At 42.6% G+C, this 18,875-nt stretch overlaps 1 protein-coding gene across 14 annotated transcripts in view; it reads right to left on the reverse strand.

Moving 5' to 3' along the window:
* HEMK1 (HemK methyltransferase 1, mitochondrial release factors N(5)-glutamine) overlaps positions 1-18,875 on the reverse strand; it is a 319,162-nt gene that overhangs the window by 40,155 nt on the left and 260,132 nt on the right. For all 14 annotated transcript variants that reach the window (XM_085625145.1, XM_085625136.1, XM_085625144.1 and 11 more), the window contains 2 exons: positions 11,442-11,547; positions 10,141-10,236 (listed from right to left, as the gene is read on the reverse strand). In XM_085625145.1, coding sequence (XP_085481271.1) covers positions 10,141-10,236; positions 11,442-11,547 — 202 coding nt within the window. The remainder of the gene's footprint in view (positions 1-10,140; positions 10,237-11,441; positions 11,548-18,875) is intronic.

An 18,875-nucleotide genomic window follows, 5' to 3' on the forward strand; every position in this document is an offset into this window, starting at 1 on the left:
AAAACAAAATCCTCGGGTATTAAGAAGTGCATTTGCTGCTACTGCTGCTTGTACCTGCACATTTAACTCCAAAGTTGTTGTTTATTTATTTGAAAAGTTTTATATGGCGCTGGCTAGACCCGGAGGTATCAGAGCGCTTTACATGAGGATCAGCGAGTTACAAGATACATAGTAATATCAGTTGAATCAGCAAGTTACAGGTTACATAGTTACATCAGTTTGAATCTGTTGCATGCGCATTTGGCAAAACTACACAGGCTCCAGCTCAGTTGTGGCTCACAGAATAAAGTTCCATTAGTATGTCCATGTTCGCTTTGGCTATAAAGCCACGGGTGCATCTGCAGCATATAGGAGTCAGGAATGGAATAATAAACTATCAGGCTGAATGAATGAATGAATGTTGGGGTTTCTAAAGCGCATGGCTACTCCGAGCAGTGTCCCTGCGCTACATGGAAAGTGAGAGTCGAAGATTAGGAAAAAAACTCATTACAGTGAAGAGTCAAGTGTTAAGTTGCTATTTAAACGATTGTTCGTTGTTCACTTGGCCTAGTTAAACAGGCAATCTGTGCCAAGCTTGAGGGCCCGAAAGAGAAAAAGATCTGCCTCCAGATCTGGCTCGTTTTACCCTCTGAACATTGGCCAAGTGAACAGCGTGAAGATCTGCAGGGGGAGCAGAGTTTGATTTTGGAGGATCTGAGCCAGATTGGTGCAGAGCCCTGTGCAGAAGGGTCAAGGGTTTAAACAAGATCGTATTTCCGACAGCAAGCCAACGCAGATTCTTCAGATGGGAAGTGATAGAGACTCGCCTGGGCAGTTATTAAGCCACGCAAGCAGCTGCGTTCTGAACAGTTTGTAATTTCTGCAGCAGACATTGTGGGAGTCCTACATAAAAGGCATCTGCATAATCCAGTCAGGACACCACCAGAGCCAGTGAACCTAACAGGCAAGGAGAGGATTCACAGAATTTTTGTACCCGTGCACAACAATCCAAAGCATGCGCCGACTACCGAGTTTATTTGGGTTTGTAAAGTTAGTAGTTTATCAATCTTGACACCCAGGTTTTCCACTATTTCCGTTTGGGTGTTAGGCGAAGAAACCTCATCTAGCCAGTGAGTTTGTAGGTCGAAGGTAAAATTGTGTCCAAAACTGACTTGAGTTGATTAAAACCCAATCAAGTGGGCTGGCAAAGGTGGGTACCATTTTTTCCCAGAGTGTTAAGCAAGCTGTCTTGAGAGATCCTGGAGACAGGCAGGGTTTATCCATTAGGGGCAACGTTTCCCGATTTCCATGAGAAGTTGTCACCTATCCAAATTGGATTAAAAAGTGATCAATTCCTAGGGAGAGGGAGGAGATCGAGTATACTTTGATATGCATTTAAAAAGTTTAGGTCAATAGAATGACGACTACAGTTTTTGGGGTTAGTGACTGACTGAGAAAAGCCAAGTGGACCATGATTTCAGGAAGACTGACAGTCTCCCTATCAAAGGGGAATACCAATGGATATTGAAGTCCCCAAGTATCATACAATGAGAGAAGCGTCGTACAGCCTGGGATGCCACTTCAATGAGGGACTTAAGAAAAGGGCCAGGGGGACAATAGATCAGAAGACCCCCGACAGAATGTTGGGGAGTCAGGGTTAGGTAGAAGCCCAATGCTTTTGCCTCTACAAGGTCCTTAGCCAAGAATATAGCGCACAGAAACATGTCTTTAAAAATAATAGCTACACCACCACCTCTGCCATTGCAGCGGTCAAGATTCTGAAATTTTGTATCCTGCAGGAAAGGCGGTTTTAGGGAGAGGTTTGGAAGATGCTGACATCCAGGATTCGGTAATAAAGAGGAACAGAGAAAATTATGAATGCAGACTGCATGTTTTGGCACAGACTGCACATTAACAAGGAGGGCCTTGAAGGAAGGCTTATTAGGGATAGCAAGGATGCTACCATTTTTCATGTTAGAGGGGGGTGCCCTAGGCTTCCAGAACCAAGATGTACAGGCCAGAGAAGTAACCACCAGTAAAGGTAATGGTGAACATGGACAACGGATGGGTTTGTTAAGATTGAGCAGACCATCTTTAGAACACTTAAAGCATACCTTGGAGATGTGTGAAAAAGGAGCATAGTGGCTGGCGTTGGCCACTTCAGGGACGCTGACGGGCTCAAACGGGCTTGCCTTTTGTGCACCTTTGGCGTGCATCTGTCCCAGGCCCACTTAAATGTTGTGGGGAGTGCCAAGCAGAGCGCAAGCTGCCCCGGCCACAAGCAGTGCTGGAACAAGGAGACAGAAGGACAAGGCGGTGTAGTGGAATTACACTGCTGCCATATGAATCAGAGAGTGCAAGAGAGCAGGAGGCTATGCCTGTGCTGAAACACAATGAACAAGCATTTGCAATGCAATAGGTCTCGCATTATTAAAGTTTGAGCTATTGGTGTTGCATTATTATTAGCAATGCCAATAGCTCAAAATTTAATAATGCGAGACCTATTGCATTGCAAATGCTTGTTGTATTATGTGGCGAGCCTGCAATAACATCACAGGAAATATTACCACATCAGGAAATGACGTAGCAAGACCTTTGACATTCCTCTGAATGAGCAATCCATTTCAGTTACCTTGAAAAATATCCCTTGAAGATTTGTATATCGACAACGTACGTAGCTACAAGAATAGTAAATCTATTTCTGTAAGACGAAATGTAAAACTCAATATTCCTGTGGTGCACTGGATGGTGTCCAGATGGAGGCTCGGTAAACCACTGTGAGTGGTATGAATTCATGTGATTATGACAGGATGCTAAGGAAGTTCAACAAGTGTTTGCTGAATGCACACTGATGATTTAAAACAATATGTGAACATTTTGCTATAAAAAAATTTAAACTCCAATCACAGGGCAGAAAAAATATGAATAATTATAAAACGAAATATCTAGGAATGACTTAAAATGGAAATGTATTCTAAACCCACGTACGAATATTCATTTACAAATGTAAAAGGAAAATAAAAACATGAATTCGCACTCCAATCTTCCCATACATTCTGCTATTGTAAATAAATACAAAGTGTCAGGCATATAGTGGTGTGCAGTAGCTGAATGTTTTGATCCTGTACAAAGCTACCATGTCAAATGGTTGGCATTTACTTAGGTTGAGGCCAGTTACAAAAGTCGAAACACAAATGTGAGGCACCACAGAGTGATGGGGAGCATGAAATGGCCCAGATGGCTGATCTTATTTTACATCTGCGGCTCGGATAAGTCTCATATTATTGATCTATTTAATTTAATGTTCGCTGGGAGTCTAAGTCAAACAATTCGTCATATGGTATTTACTTTGCCTGTGCCCTGGGGACGGATTCTGCTCTCTGCTCTGTTGGCACAGCTGAGCTGCTCACGCTTCCCTTCCTATGGGGAAAGCTGGTGAGCTTTGAAAGCCAATCTACCATGCAGTAGCTTACATCACACCCATTCCCCAGCCTTTGGCATGCCTCCTTTATTTAACTTTTTTTTAAATTTAATATATTTATTGGCATTTCACTCATTACCATATACATGTTCATAATAGGATCGTTTAACATTTTTACAATGTTTAACTATTATATGAATCCCTTATGTTAGAAAGAGGCGTACCAACACCCCCAAATTCTAAGCCTGTTTCAGATGGTTGCTAAGGTAGCTCAGCGGGTGGAACACTCTCCTAAGTGATCTGTTTGTAAACTTTAAATGACAGCCTCGGACCTAAGTAGGCCGAACTTATCTGTTGATACTTCCCGAGTATTAATCTGAATACAACTGAATTGGTTAATAAACTACCAAGGGTGGATCAGTGAGTCGAACCTTTAGGCCTGAAACATGCAGTGATCTGGGGGTCTCATGTTTTAAATGCTTATAAGGCGCCCTGCCCTGAGCCTTCAATACTTTTGAGGTCTGTAAATTACATTGAGTAATAGGGATGTCTGGCATTTACAGTGCTTGGAAATGGCCAAAATGTGCCATGATGCGCTACATGAAAACATTTTAAATATATTATTGCCATTTATGCGCATGGATTGCATTGATTTATGGAGTTCTCCACATGAATATGCAGCATGTCAATAGCATTTTTAAGTGAACTTTCACACTTCTTAAGCAATAATAGCAATAATGGGTAAGCATTGTACACAAATTGTGTCAAAGTTGTGTCAAACAGGAGCTGCAACAAATCAAACCGCATTAAAAGTGTGTGCTAACACGATGCAAAATTACTGCTGGGGCGCAAAGCGTAAAAACCATGTATAGCCAATCTGAAGGTCTGCGTCCTGAAGCCTTTCCAGAAAGACTACCATCAAAAGAAAGTTACATTAGTCCAAAAGCAGGACCTCTCTAGTAGTGGTTCGTAATAGCCTGGTTCTGTTGTAAGGCACTCTAGTGCCCATGAGCCAGTCTTGCACCAAAACAAATTAAACCAGTGGTGCGCGCGCACCACAGAGGAGCTGACGTGGGAATCGAAACCAGTGGTGCGCGCAAACCACAGAGGAGCGGGGCGACGGGAGTGCGATAGCGGCAGCGAGGCGAACGTGCGCTGCTGCGCGTGCTAGCCACCGTCGGGAATGGGCGTTTCAAAGGCGGGACATTGTGCCGCCTTTGCCCAATCGTGTGTCGTTTTTTTTTTTTAAAAAAAGCACGCGCAAGCCAATGCCAGACGGGGAAAGCAGAACCACACGCACAAGCGTGTGGGTAGCTTTCTAATCCCCGTACAAGAGGTCTCGCGCTGCGCGAGCAATGCTACGCACTGCAACGCTAGGCGCGAGACCTAAAAATGACTGATGAGTGCTTATTCAAACAAACCCCTGGGGAAACAGTTCCCGAAAATAACATACAATTCCCTCAGCACATAAAAACCTTCAAAACCATGTGATATTTGCTGATGAGGTTTTGTTTTAGTTGTGATACCCAGAGCATAGTATATCAGAAGTAATAAATGCTCTAGCAGGTTTTTTTCAGGTGGCAGGGCTAAAAGTTAGCTGGAGAAATCATTTATTTTTTCTGCTTAGTCCCCCTAATGTCCCAGACTCACAGCCACAACTGAATAACCTGCTGGTCTGGGAGCTGAGACATTCAAATATATGGGGATACAGATTCATAGTCAAGATGCAAGAATGATAGCAGGCAATGTCGGTTAAAGCAATACATGTGTTTAGAAAATCTATCTCCTTCTAGAACACATTGCCCCTTTCTTCTATTGGGAGAGTGACAATAGCAAAGATGACAGTATTGGCGTCCCTACTCTTTCACTTTTCTGCCCTATCTATGGTAATAAAAACGGAGGCATCCATAGAGCTAAACACTCTGTGTACTGACTTGGGGAGGCAAGAGGAAAACATTGGCCTTAAATAAAACCCAAGGACATTCGATAAGGGAGGTTTCACGAAACTATCAGCCTTACTACTTGGAGTCACAGCTACAGTGGCCAACTGAACGGTTAGCAGGGATTGCAAATTTAGTGGGTTAAGAGTAACAAACTGAAATGGGAGGGTACACAGTCCGAAAAACCCTGCTGGGTTCAAAGAAGTTGGAAATTCCCTTGTCCACGGTGACTGTTGCTGTCAGACATTGCTGGTAGAGATCTCGGAAAAGGCTCCATACACCTATGGCATACTCTTAAACTATATTGATATGGTAAATCCCGAAGTTCTCCAATATTGCATGAATGAGAGATGTCCGTCCCAGGTTACAGAGGCGGGCACAGAAACACTGGGAGACCCCGTGTTAATTTGTAAAAAACATAAGTGCCGGGGCTCTTGTCAGGATGCAGCTTGTACTAGCCCATTTTTCTTGTTAGCACCGCCTAAAATAGAACCAACTACTAACCATGAAAGTGGGGAGAGGATGTGGCGCTATAGCCAGAGCTGCTGTCTGCGGAGCTGGTTTGAGTCTCGTCGTCGGCTCAACATCCTGTGATTCTGGGCAAATCACAGTCGGCTTAATATCCTGTGATTCTGGGCAAATCACTTAATCTCCCCGTAAATTAATATGTCTTTAACTGGTTCTCCTGAAAAGCGCTGGTGTTGATGATTAAGTGCTGGTGCTGTAACCACCGACTCAAATCAAGCACTGGGAAGACCTTTACTACAGCAGTGTGTTATGCACATTTGATCAACTCAGAGCCGACTGTGGTCTGGGCCAGGGTCAGTTCACGATTTATGAGGCTTTGATAGCCGCACTGAGGTTAACTTGGTGGGGAGGAATGGATAAGGAAGATCTAATGGGTTTCAAATACTGCTGCAACACACTTTTCGCAAACATGTTATAATAATACTATGTAAAGTCATGATGCCTGGTTTTTACTAGGGTGATTCCATAATCATAGCGAGAATTGAGGTCACGCCTGTTGCATGTTTATTAGGCCATATAAGTCTGTCTAAAAATATTACAGGTACAAACAGATCTTGTCTTTGTGTTGGTGCAGCATAGCCCAGCCATGCACTGGAATGGCGAAGAGAGCTTTAAAAAGCAAGATTTGACTGACAGACCTCAAAAGATGGGCAGAGGCTGAGATGGCGCCAGATATGGCACAGATAAGTAGGGGCAGGGCAGCTCTGGGCGCTGAAAGGGATGCTGTAATGTCTCTCCTAGAAACAAGACTGGACCAGCATCCTCTTCAAGAAAGATGTTAGATGCTCACGTCCCCACGTGGGTGCTAGGGAATTGTAAAATTACCTGCTTATTAGTGATTGTGTAAAACAACGTACTATTAAGAATACGACAAGTATATGCAGTGTACTTGTACATATATGCACTGTCCTCTCCCACTCACCCAAACACCAGACAACCCATTACAATGTACCCAGTGTGAAGTCATGTGATATATTTATGCTGTCAGTTAATTGCTCCCCGCTTTATGTCGCCAAAACTGTGTCACCCGAATATGTAGTGCAAATGAGTCGTAACAAGTTTGCTACAGATTTGCATGCATGTTTTGTTTAGTTAATATGTTGAGACTTGCTCTGAAGCTATCCAGCGTACTCTTGCAGATTGTGTGTAGAAAAACTGCTGGTACCAAACTGTGCCATATGCTCATGCATAGATTTGTAAAATTAAAAACTAACACACAGTAACTTAAAAGAAATCCATTAGTATTTACTTCTGCTTTTGAGTCCGCTGCTTTTGTACGTGACATCTTAAGTCGCTACTAGAACAGGAAACCGTGGTTCCTCCTCTGTACAGTGACAAGTAGGTAAGTGGTACGTGGAAATATTGTGCTCTACAGTTTCCACAGTTCCTAAATGTTTCGACCATTTACAACTGAAGTTAAGATGTAGTCTTTAATCCTTATAAACATTTTTAATGCTAACCAAAACCCAGGGGTCCTGCTTCTCTTCGCAGCGATTATTCGGATTACAAAATATAGATATTAGACCATGGGTACTCACAAACATTTTCCCAGGGGCCCCAAAGTTTGGTCTATGGTGTGACCGAGGGCCGCAATGCTGCCAGCGGGGGTGTAAAGTGGGTGTAGGGCAAGCAAAGCAAGCAAATCTAGTGGCTGTCTTTAACAAGCATTTGCAATGCAATCGGTCTCGCCTTTGGGACTTTATATGTATTTAGCTATGCAGCACATTAGCCTGGGTGCTGAAACATCTGCTGTTCTTTAATATGGAGGGAAAGTAAGCACCAAACTGCGTGACACGCCAGGTATGAGAACACATGGAGAGAAATATTGACTTTCAGAGGGAAATGGTATGGCCCAAAGCTCTGTTTTCAATTAAAATCAGGGCCTTCGGTGGTCATACCACTGAAAATACAAGATTTGAAAAAGATATTATTGTCTACAGGTGCTCTTGGAAGACAATTTCTATGGACTAGAAACTAGAGAATGCTAAAGTGATTCTGGTATTTTACTGACCTCTGCTTGTCGTTTTCTATCAAGAAAGTTAAACAGAGGAAGTTGTCAGAAAAATGGAAAAAAGGAAGTCCCTCATCAGAAAGCAATTCTGGTATTTTACTGACCTCTACTGGATGTTTTCTATCAAGACAGTTAAATAGAGGCATTTAAACAAGCAGAAAGCAATTGTGGTATTTTACTGACCTCTACTGGTAGTTTTGTATCAAGACAGTTAACTGGAGACAGTTGAACAGAATTTTTTTTCCCTAAGCGGAAGCAGACAAGTGCTAGGGCTGATCTCCAGAGCCCAAAAAGTACATACACATATAAGTATATACTAAAGTATATACAAGAGGTCTCGAATGCTCGACCTAAAAATGAAGGTGTTCCTAAAGTTAAAGGCCTAGTTACTTCCTTTCTCGAACTACACTTAACCATTAAATAAGTGCTTGCTGTATATTTTTTTTTTTTTTCATGTTAGTGCTGAGTCGAATAAATGGGAGCCCAGTGCTTCTGCTGCCCAGGGGGGCGGCATGCGGGCTGTATTCTGAGTATCACTGTATTAGACAAGCACAGAACACATTATGGTCTTGAAATACACACAATGGAACAATACAACTATGTGTTGGGAACTGTAGATGATGTAAAAGGTGAGATTTAAAGAAGGAGGGAGGCCAGGACGAAAGCGGGGGACTAAAAGCAATCCACCTCTCCAGAGGCAGGAGGTCCATGAGCTGCATTGCAACATCCTGCAGGAGACTACAGCCTAATTTAAAGTTTGGCGGATGGGGTACTTTCTCAAAAACTAGACGGATATTGCATCTGCCATATTACAAGTGCATTATAACTAAGGGCGTAGAATGGTCACTAAAAATGAGGGTCAGGGGTTCAGCTTCAGATTTAACAATCACGCTGGGACATTTTGTTAAAACAAAAACACATTATATGAGAAGGTAGATATAAGGGGCAGTGGAAAGAGAGAGGAGTGTTGATTGTTAAGGGGACTTAAAACACAATATATTTCACCCTAATCAAAACATTTTAAGGCCTTCAATACATAGACAAAAGGGAGTGAGTGTGTTTTTGCCAGTGTGGGCAGACGAAAGGGAGTGTGTGTGTTTTTGCCAGTGTGGGCATGAAAAAATCCCAAGTGAAATCCGACAGACACTTCACATTATCCGACTGAGGAGAGGAGTTGGCTTAACGGCTAAGGCGGTCAACCTCGAATCTGGGGAACAGGGTTCGAGTCTCGGCAATGACACTAAACATCCTGTGATTCTGGGCAAATCACTTAATCTCCCCATGCCTAACAAAAATGAATGTGTCCTCATGTAACGCAACTGGTGCTATGTAAAGCGCTCTGATACCCGATATCTTTGGGTCAAGTACGTGCTGTATAAAACTCTAAGAAAAGAAAAGAACCTGCACCCAACTATTTACTACAGAATACATTTTTTAGGGGGATGTAATAAATCAGGGAATTGTAATCGATCAGGGAATTGTAAGCGCGCTACTCACCCGTGAGGGACTCAAGGCGCTGAGGATGGGGGGGTCCTCAAATCTGTAACACCCCAATCGCCCCCTATCGCTATTCCCCATGAATATATCCTATTGCACTTGTAATATGGTGGGCAGGAAATCTGTCATATTTGTGACGCAGTATCCCATCTGCCTAACTCTAAATCAGAACCGAGCTAACTACAAAGGTGGGCACATCACAGTGATACACTAAATAGAGAAGGAGCTTCTGCTCTGGCCGGTGCGCTTGTCGCAACCCTGAATCGCCCAAGCGTGCAGCTTTTGAGACTGCTATGAACTATTCAGCATTTTTTAACTTACTACAAGTTGGGCAAGTGAATTGGTTTTTTAAAGTGTTACTTTTTAGTAGATCTCCCCTTAAATAGTTGCTACAGTTGCTGGAACCATCAGGACCAATTCTGTTGACTGACAAAGGTTCAAGTAATGCCTCAAGATGATGGTTTAAGAGACGTTCATCTCTGCCAGGAGAGTTTTGGACTGCAACTGATTTTTAACTGATTTCACAAGGAAAGCCAGAACTCTGACTTCACAATCTTCTCTTATTGTTAAATTGTCATGACTTAAACAGCATCCTAGCTATGAAACACCTGCTAAGTTACACCCTAGTTAATGGGCCAGCAATGGCCATTATACACGGATCTTAAACAGGGAAGCTACTGCATACATAACATTTCCCAGTCAGTGGGAAGGCTCCAATGACAAAGAAACAACATTTAAATATGGACTCTTTTAGCAGTTCTTACCCAGAATCCTTTAGGAGCTGAGGAGTGCATGACAGGATAGCTTTTATTACCGTTAGACCATCCGTGCCTCCACAAAGGGCATCAAGATCCTCATATCTGTGGATAAAAAACATAGCTTGCAAAATGTTCACTTGCAGGACTGCCTCCAGAAAATGTTCTTGCAATACATACCATGCTATTCTCAACACGAACAGAATTTCAGTGATAGCTGATGCAATCAGACAGAGATGGAATTCTTGCAGCCCATAAAGGGCAATTTGTACGAAATTCTGGAAATAGCGATTACCTAATTGCTATTTTCTGTGAATCAAACTACCTCATGAAAATTAATGCAGTAGGTTGCAATTTGAAACCCATTGGGAATTGCTAAAATCATGGGGATGGTGGCCTGCTGGGGTCAGCAGACCACCATGTCCATGATTGCTTTTAAATAAAGCAATCATTTTTTTTTTATTTAAATGCAGCCCGTTTTCCTCAAAGGAAAACGGGATGCATTTAACAAAGAAAAATGAAAAGTTTTCTTTTCATCTTTTAAGAGCAAGCAGTGGTCTGTGGGACCACTGCCTGCTCTGGTAAAACATTTTCGCTACCATTCCCAAAGGGGATGGTGTCCATTGGGGAACCCCATTTGCGGATGGGTTACTACCTACTTGAAGTAGGAGGTAAAATACTCATATTTTGCGACTGCATTTCGGTCGCAAATCATTCTTACATACGGCTGCGATTCAGTATTAGGAAGGGACGCCCTAAACAAGCCCCTTCCTAATATCGAATTGGTAAGTATTCGCAATTCCATACTGCGATTCAGTAACATGTTACTGAATCGTAAATTGGAATTCTTACATACCAAAATGCATTTTACCGGTCTAATCTGCTAATCAGACCGTTTGCGACTGGTAAAATGCATGATACATGTGGCCAAAAGAGCTGAAATGTGCTCTTTTCCATGTCCGAGCACTGCAAGCCAACAGAGAACAATCATCTCCTCATTCCTTAAAGTGAGAGGGGGTGCACCAAACCATTACCTCTGAAAAAGAGAACACCACTCCCATCCGTTTTGGTTGATCATAAATAGAAGCCTTCCCTACTCTCATTCTGAAAAATCTCAATTCCCTCTGTCCACAGAACTCTAATCAATGAAAAGAATTACATGGTCCAACTTTAAGCACCAATAGAATCACCAGGTCCTCAAGGTCTCTTTGAGTAAAAAACAAATGCCATCCGGCCTCTGGCAGCGATGTAAGAGAAACGTCAAGTGAAGATCGATATTCATGATGGCGAGAAAGAAGAAAAAGACACACCTTAAGATCTCAGGAGCCAGGCTTTGAATGTCCTCTTCAAACACATAAGGCGGATTACTGACAATCGCGTCTACTGGTGCCCAGGGGAGCAATTCTTCTATTGGATCTATATAAATAAAAGTCAGAGGGCAACTATTTATAACAAACTGAACATGACTAATATTAAAAGCATCTACAAAGAAACTCTCAATAAAAAAAAACACAGGTCAGAACTGTACCAACATGATCCAGCTCCCATTTAGAAATCTATACAAAGAGCCATAGGTGACCTTCAAGAATAATATACTGAGGGCACTAAGGACAAGGGGCCAGATGTACAAAGCTTTTTTGCAGTCGCAAACAGCCTGATTCACAGAATCAGGTTGTTTGAGATCACAAAAAAGCTTTTCACAATGTACAAAAGGCAAATAGCGATTTGGTAACTTGTTAACGAATTGCAATTTGTGTTTGATCCCAGATACTGATTCAGTATTTGGAAGGGGCGTCCCTTCCAAATACCAAATCAGAATGCTATGTATTAATATTTTGCAACCAGATTAAAACTGGTGGTACAATCGCAAAGGGGAAAGGACCTCAGGAGGCCACCATGCATGTGATAGCTGCGATTCCTAATGGGTCGCAAATTGCGACCTACCTCCTTAATATGCACGAGGTATGTTCATTTGAGACCCAGTAGGAATCGCTAATGAAATGCAAATATATTGCGTACATTACGAATACTGATTTCCTAATTGCGATTCGGAGAGGATTGCAATTAGGAAATCAGTATTTGTAATGTTTGTACATCGGGCCCACAGTACTCAAAGCACTGAATTGAAGATCCAGCACTAGAGAAATGCATGTATACTAGAAGCCGGGGAAAGGAACTCATCTGAGTAAATCAAATGCAGAAAAGAGCCACACTCACCTGTTAGTAGAACAACACAGTTGATAGCTCTTCTATTATTTTTACATTTCATTTAATATGAGACAAAACCTCTTCCAGTTTGGTCAACCATTAAATCAATGCAGAGTGTCAATTACAGTCAACAGCAACATTTGCCTCATTGTATGGCTCAATGTATTTTGGGAAAGAAAATTGAATTTTCTAAAAGTGCAACTTACCTTCCACCCTGCTCCTGAACTACTTTAATTCTTTCGAATGCTACCTCTTAGTCATGTGTTATATTCAAGGTGATCTGGTTTGCTTTATGTACGTAACAGAATAGCAGTGGTACTGTTCGCAAGGTGTCAGTTTCATTGGGTATTATGTACAATGAGTTGAGGTAATGGCATGCACTCAACAGGGTAGTCTAAAATCCAGGGTAATTTGTGCTGGGGGTGGTACAGAGTAACTGAAGGTGACCCTACTTCACAATGTGGTCAAGATGGTCACCCAGTATTCACACACTGAAATAAAGCTTACGTATGGCAATGACCAGCATGCATCATCAGGACACACCACAACATTTCATTGAAGTGGTTGGTGGGTACCAGGTTTTTAAAAAAAATATGATGCATGCTAGGGTGAGGCAAATCTCACTCACAGCTCCAAGATGAGATTAAGGTTTAGTTATAGTGTTTATTTGAGCAAATAAAGAAGAGTTTGGCAGTCAATGATTGTAATTTAGTAGCACCTATGATTGCCTAGAAGTTGGCATTGTAAGACTCACACTTATCTCAAGGCCTGGGGACTGATCACAGAAGGGGAAGAAGTGAAGATGGGTTGACCTATCTAAACAGTGAGGTCGACTCCAGTTGCCAGAGTTATTAATAGATACATCAAAGGATTCAGCAGTGTCCCTGTGGCCAATCATCATAGGGTGCTGTTGGAATGACACTCCTCCCAATCGCATGCAATTTATACTAAATAAATATATCATTATCTTAAGTTCTGGTGTTATGTGCATTAGAGTGTGACTTTTTAGAAGACCTTGCAAGGAATAAAGACAGTTGGTTGCCACAATTGAATTGTTATGTTAAATTATATATCAACATTACATTAGGGTGTGGGGGCTCCGGTACTAAAGTACAGGTCCTGCGTGCATAGTATTTTGGTTCCAGGCCCTGTAGAATTGGGAGCGTGGAGGCCCAGAATGCAGCGGATCGACTAATCCTATGTTAACCTACTATAACCACAGAGGGGCACCGCAGTAAAAGACCATTTGACCTGGAAGAGGCAAACGTATGGTCTGGATAAAGGTGGGCAAAGATGCTTGCGAGGGCAAAGCATAAAACATTCCGGATTGCTATAAACCACATCATGACATGGGAAATTTCAGCTGGATAACCGCAATAATGGGGCTATTTATTTAACTTTCAGTTGCTGGTGTTTCAAGACACTTTGACAAGTTCCCCAACATAAGAAATAAGTTCTGTGCCTGGATGACTGATGTCGCTTACTGGATGAAAGACAACTGTCTCAAGCTCAACACCGACAAGATGGAAGTGGTGATCTTATGCAAGAACACCTCACCATGGCACTCCTACTGGTGGCCGGCCGAACTCATACCCAGGCCCATACCCAAAACCCACATTGGGAACCTCAGAATAATCATTGCCAGCAAACTGGACATGACCGCACTATTCAATTCAGTCACTGCATTCTGTTGCTACATGAATATGCTGACGAAGATCCATAAATGTCTCCCAAGCAACACTAGAAAAACTGTTTCTCATGACCTAGTCACTAGCAAGATGGACTATGAGAAAACCCTCTAATCCGAGATCATCAAGTAACACACTCTAAAACTACTAACCAAACAGAACTCGGCAAACAGAATCACCCTCCCACAAAACCCAGATCACACCAAACCTCAGAGAACTATGCTGGCACCCGATACACAAACATGCTCAATTCAAACTCCTCACACACACATTCAAGGCACTACACAACTCAGGCTTAACCTACCTGAACAGTCACATCGCCTTCCTCCATCTACCCAGGCTACTCAGCTCAGCAGGACTCCTCCTTGCACACATCTCAGGCATATAAAGAACCAGATGGGAAAACAAAGTCTAACCGACAGATCAATGTACTTTATCACTTTGACTTTTATCTGTGGCGTTGAAGGTTTGCTCTGCTATATGGTAGGTAGTCACATGTGCCCACTAAACAACCTTTTACATACTTTTCATAGGGCCATTAATTAGGAGTCTGCTTATGATGTTAAGTACATTTTATAGTATACAATACTAGAAAAAAGTACTTATGCAGTTTCTCCTGTCTATAAGATATGTGTGCATTATATGGGGCCAGGATTCATAAAAAATAAATACTTGTCTGTAGGTCAAACTCACACATATAATAAAAGCTGAATCAGCACTTGCAATTTCCTGATTCTCAAAAACAAGATCTGCTAAAGTTTAGGACCACAGATGTCAGTTACAACTGTGGAATTTCCAACAAGTGTGCGGAAATTTAACAGTCACCAGTGACACATAATAAGTGCTCCCAGGAGATTGTCAAGCTAGTGGTTCTTAAAACACAGTGGAGTTCCACACAGTCATAACTTTGTGGAAATTTACCAACATTTTCAATGTCTTACGCGCAATTATCTGCACTTCCGAATTTTCACCAACATATAAATCAGGAGTAAAGGCCTAATTTAGAGTGTGCAGGATGTGCGAGTACTGCCAAACCAGGTAGATGTATTGTCTGCCTTATTTAAACTTCATAGAGGCATTAAATGCTCTAAATAGGATTGACAGGACATCCGCCACTTTTTGGTGGATGTCCTGCATCCACCAAACTCAAAATAAGGCAATAAGGTCAATTAGAAAGTACAACAAATGTGCACAGAAAATCGATTTATTCACAGAGGGTGTGGGAAATGGAAATACTTCCATTGACAATAATTTGCAATGAAAAGTAAAATGGAACACAATAGGTTTAAAATGTGTCTACCTATGTTTAGTGTAAATTAGACATTTTAAAAAACATTTGTTTTTCTTTCCCATGAACAACAATTTTTTACTGAAAATGGAAAAATACCAGTCATGCAGGTGTAAATCAAAAAGTGCAAGGAACTGTGTGAAAGTATGCTAAATACTGTTATATTTCGTGAAGTGTTGAGGAAAATAATATTTTTTATGCAAAAACAGTTTCCATTTGATTGAAAATCTAAAGTAACATTTTATGTACTGCACATAAACCCTAGCACTGTAACTACAAAAGTTTCTTTGGAAGGCATCACACAGTCTAGTTAACAGGAATTCCCTCATACACTACACTAGCATGCTAGGTAATCAGAGCATTTTTCACCCCCCCCCCCCCCGAACAATTATAGCAAAATAATGTTACTGGTCAGCACCTGAACTCATCTTAAGGATTTGTGGGGCCCTGGACAAGATACATTCCCCCACCCACCACCTGTTTGTAGCAACTTTAAATGTATTACCCCTTTTCCTGCTAATTCAACCTCTTGTGATGCCCAACCTTGTTACTCCTACTGTAGGAAAACACATGTAGGGCGACTTGTTAGACATTTAGGGCCATATGTAGGTAGCCTAACATTTACCACTTCATAAATACCGAATTTTACCGATTCGGTATTTATGAAGTGGTAAATGATATGTAGGTAATCCATCGGTAATATTTACCGATTCGGAATGGGTGGTAATTTAGAATCGGTATTTACCGATTCAGTAATGGTAACTGGCTTCCCATTGATTCCTATGGGCCAGGAGGCCCATAGGAATCAATGGGAAGCCAGTTACCATGGCATTACCGAATCGGTAAATACCGATTCGGTAATGGGGGGAGCACAATCAAGGGTGGCAGGGTGTCACAGTGACACCCTGTTGCACCCCTGATTCCTGCATGTGTGCACATGTGGCACACATACATGCCCTAAGGGCATGTATGTCTGCCACATTGCACACTTCAAAGTGCAAAGAAATGCTTTTTTCCAGCTATTCGTCATTTACCACCAACTTTTAGTTGGTGGTAAATAACGAATCCCCACAACAACCACACACTCCCCCTACATATCATTTCAGGATTCGGTATTTACCGAATCGGTAAAATTACCGAATCGGTAATTTTACCGATTCGGTAAATTACCGAATCCTGAAATGTGCCCCCTACATACCAAAAGCCTGAATACCGGTCGGTAACGGGATATTTACCGAAAATCGGCCGTTACCGACCGGTATTGGGCTTCCTACATATGGCCCTTGGTGAACTAATGCACAATATTCACATAAACCTTATGCACATAGGGCTTTAAATTTCACCATTAATGGTTGAATATATGTAATCACAAAGAAATCCCCCTTAACTACCGGCGCTCTTGATGCAACTGTTAAAATCAAAGCCCTGCTCTGAGGATTCTCCCCATTCCTTTGGCAAAACTCTAATAACTTTCTGCTAATTTCTCTTTTACGGCCTTGTACCTCTTCTCTTTATATGTGGACACTTCTCTGGTTAGACAGTTACCTCTAACCCTACTGAGTGAGAGAAAAGGAACGGAGCGGTATACAAGATATGTACAAGGACAGAAGCAGAACAGTATCGCGAGAGACGTGAAGTAGGACGTGTCCCACTCCCTCTGTGCCTTCACAGTGCCAGCAACAGAACAAACGCGTCTTTAACACACATTCACTCTGCACGCAAGTTGTTACAACGGCTTTGCTTTAGGGGGTGCGCATGAGTGGAATGGAGTTCGAATTAAAGTCCAACACCTTCCCTGCTGTTGAGCAGACTGGAGTTGGAATAGTAAATTAAACTATTCCAAAATCCAGTACTCCATAAGGCAAGTTGCTATAATGACTTACGTACAAAACAAATGCGTGCTAAAGACACGGTCAATCTAATGATGGTGATCCCAAGGCATACGTGATAAATACATGCGGAATACAGTCATACATTCCAGGGAGAAGGGTGTAGAAATGGCGATGATGTAGAAAGATGTATGAAGTAGGGAGAAAAGGTTTTTTCCTACATTTTTTTTGTAGGGAGAGAAGTAACATAAATAAAGAAAGCTGAGGCCACCATAAAAAATGTAAGGAGAGACAGAAAGAGGAAAATCTAGGTAGATAAGGAGATGCAGATAAAAAGGTATGGTTTTAGAGTGTGGAAGAGGGATACCGGCAGGGAGAAGGAAATGTACGCAGAGGAGTACAGTACTCCAAGGGGTGAGGGAGAGAAAGAGGTAATGTAAAGAAAGGTGAATCATACCCTTCCTGTACAACGTGCTATGCCTACATAAATTCTTTAACGTTGCACATGTATACGTGCTATACAGTGCAGCACACGTCCAATGTGTGGGATGTTTGCAAAAATAAAAAACTTTCACTATGACAGCGTCTGCTTCTAGGAGGCAATACTTTCGGACACAAAGCCAAGCCTGGCAATCTTTAGTAGATGAGGCTTTGTGCCAAAATAAAAGAACTATGGGTGCTTGTGCCATCCACCCAGGGAACGCTCCCTTAAACCAGCACAGGCTGCTATCTACGCTCGGAAAAGGGCACCTATTCCCTCAAGAATGTAAATACCCTTGCACAAGTTTGGGCATCACTTAATATGACTTTTTCCCTGTTGCAAATCCTTAGTAAATGCGGCCCTGCTTTCTACGAAGCATATCTGTAGGCGAAATTAAATACAAAAGCTGTTTTTTATGAGCCAAGTTGTTGTGGATGGAATTTCGACTGTCTACTCGCTTTACCAGTGGGCCAGCCAGTGAGCTCTGGTATACAATATATGCTTTGCTGACCCTCATCTGGAGGGCCACCACCGTGTTTATATATAATTTTCCTGCCACGGCCGAGAGGTGAGCCAATCAATTCACTGTCGCCAAAGCTAGGAGATTGCGAGGGCGCGGCTTCTGTGCCCTGGTTTTATTAACGTTGTTGAAGAAAGGAAATTGGGCGAGCTTCATGATTAATGCACCGAGCTGTCGAGGGAACCAAACACCCCGCTGCATGCATCGTTAGATCACGCGCTCCCTGTCATTACGCAGCAAACGGCCTTGAAAGAGAATAGCGCGAGAGCGCCGAGCCCGCCAGCCATTTCCTGTCTCGTTCCCAGTAATGTTTTCTAAGAAATGCAATGTGAGAAGTTACGAGCTCTCGCTGCCGCGGCCCTTTATCAGAGCGGAGCAGGGACTGTGCGGAACCTTCCTTGGCAGGTCAATGCGAGGATCAAGCAAACAAAGCCGGCAAATAAACCTTCCAGGCAGGGAAACAAAGCGGGTCCTGTGGAGCCAGGGATGTGCAGAGAGCAATGGCAGAAACCGAAGGCAACATATCACCAGGGAGGGTCCTGCAGTATGCGCAGTGATACCTCATACACCAGCATCTACGCACAACGGTGGGGAGAGCAAAGCGAAAGGCATTGCACGCAGTCCCACGCATGGGAGGCCGCAACATCAAGGTCAGGCGCAGTGACCACGCATCAACATCTTTTTAAAGAGCGGGCGCCTCCAAAGACCGCCCGGCCCCACAGGGGTGCCA

This window comes from Triturus cristatus, chromosome 9 (genome assembly GCF_964204655.1).
Source record: "Triturus cristatus chromosome 9, aTriCri1.1, whole genome shotgun sequence".
Lineage (NCBI taxonomy): Eukaryota > Metazoa > Chordata > Amphibia > Caudata > Salamandridae > Triturus > Triturus cristatus.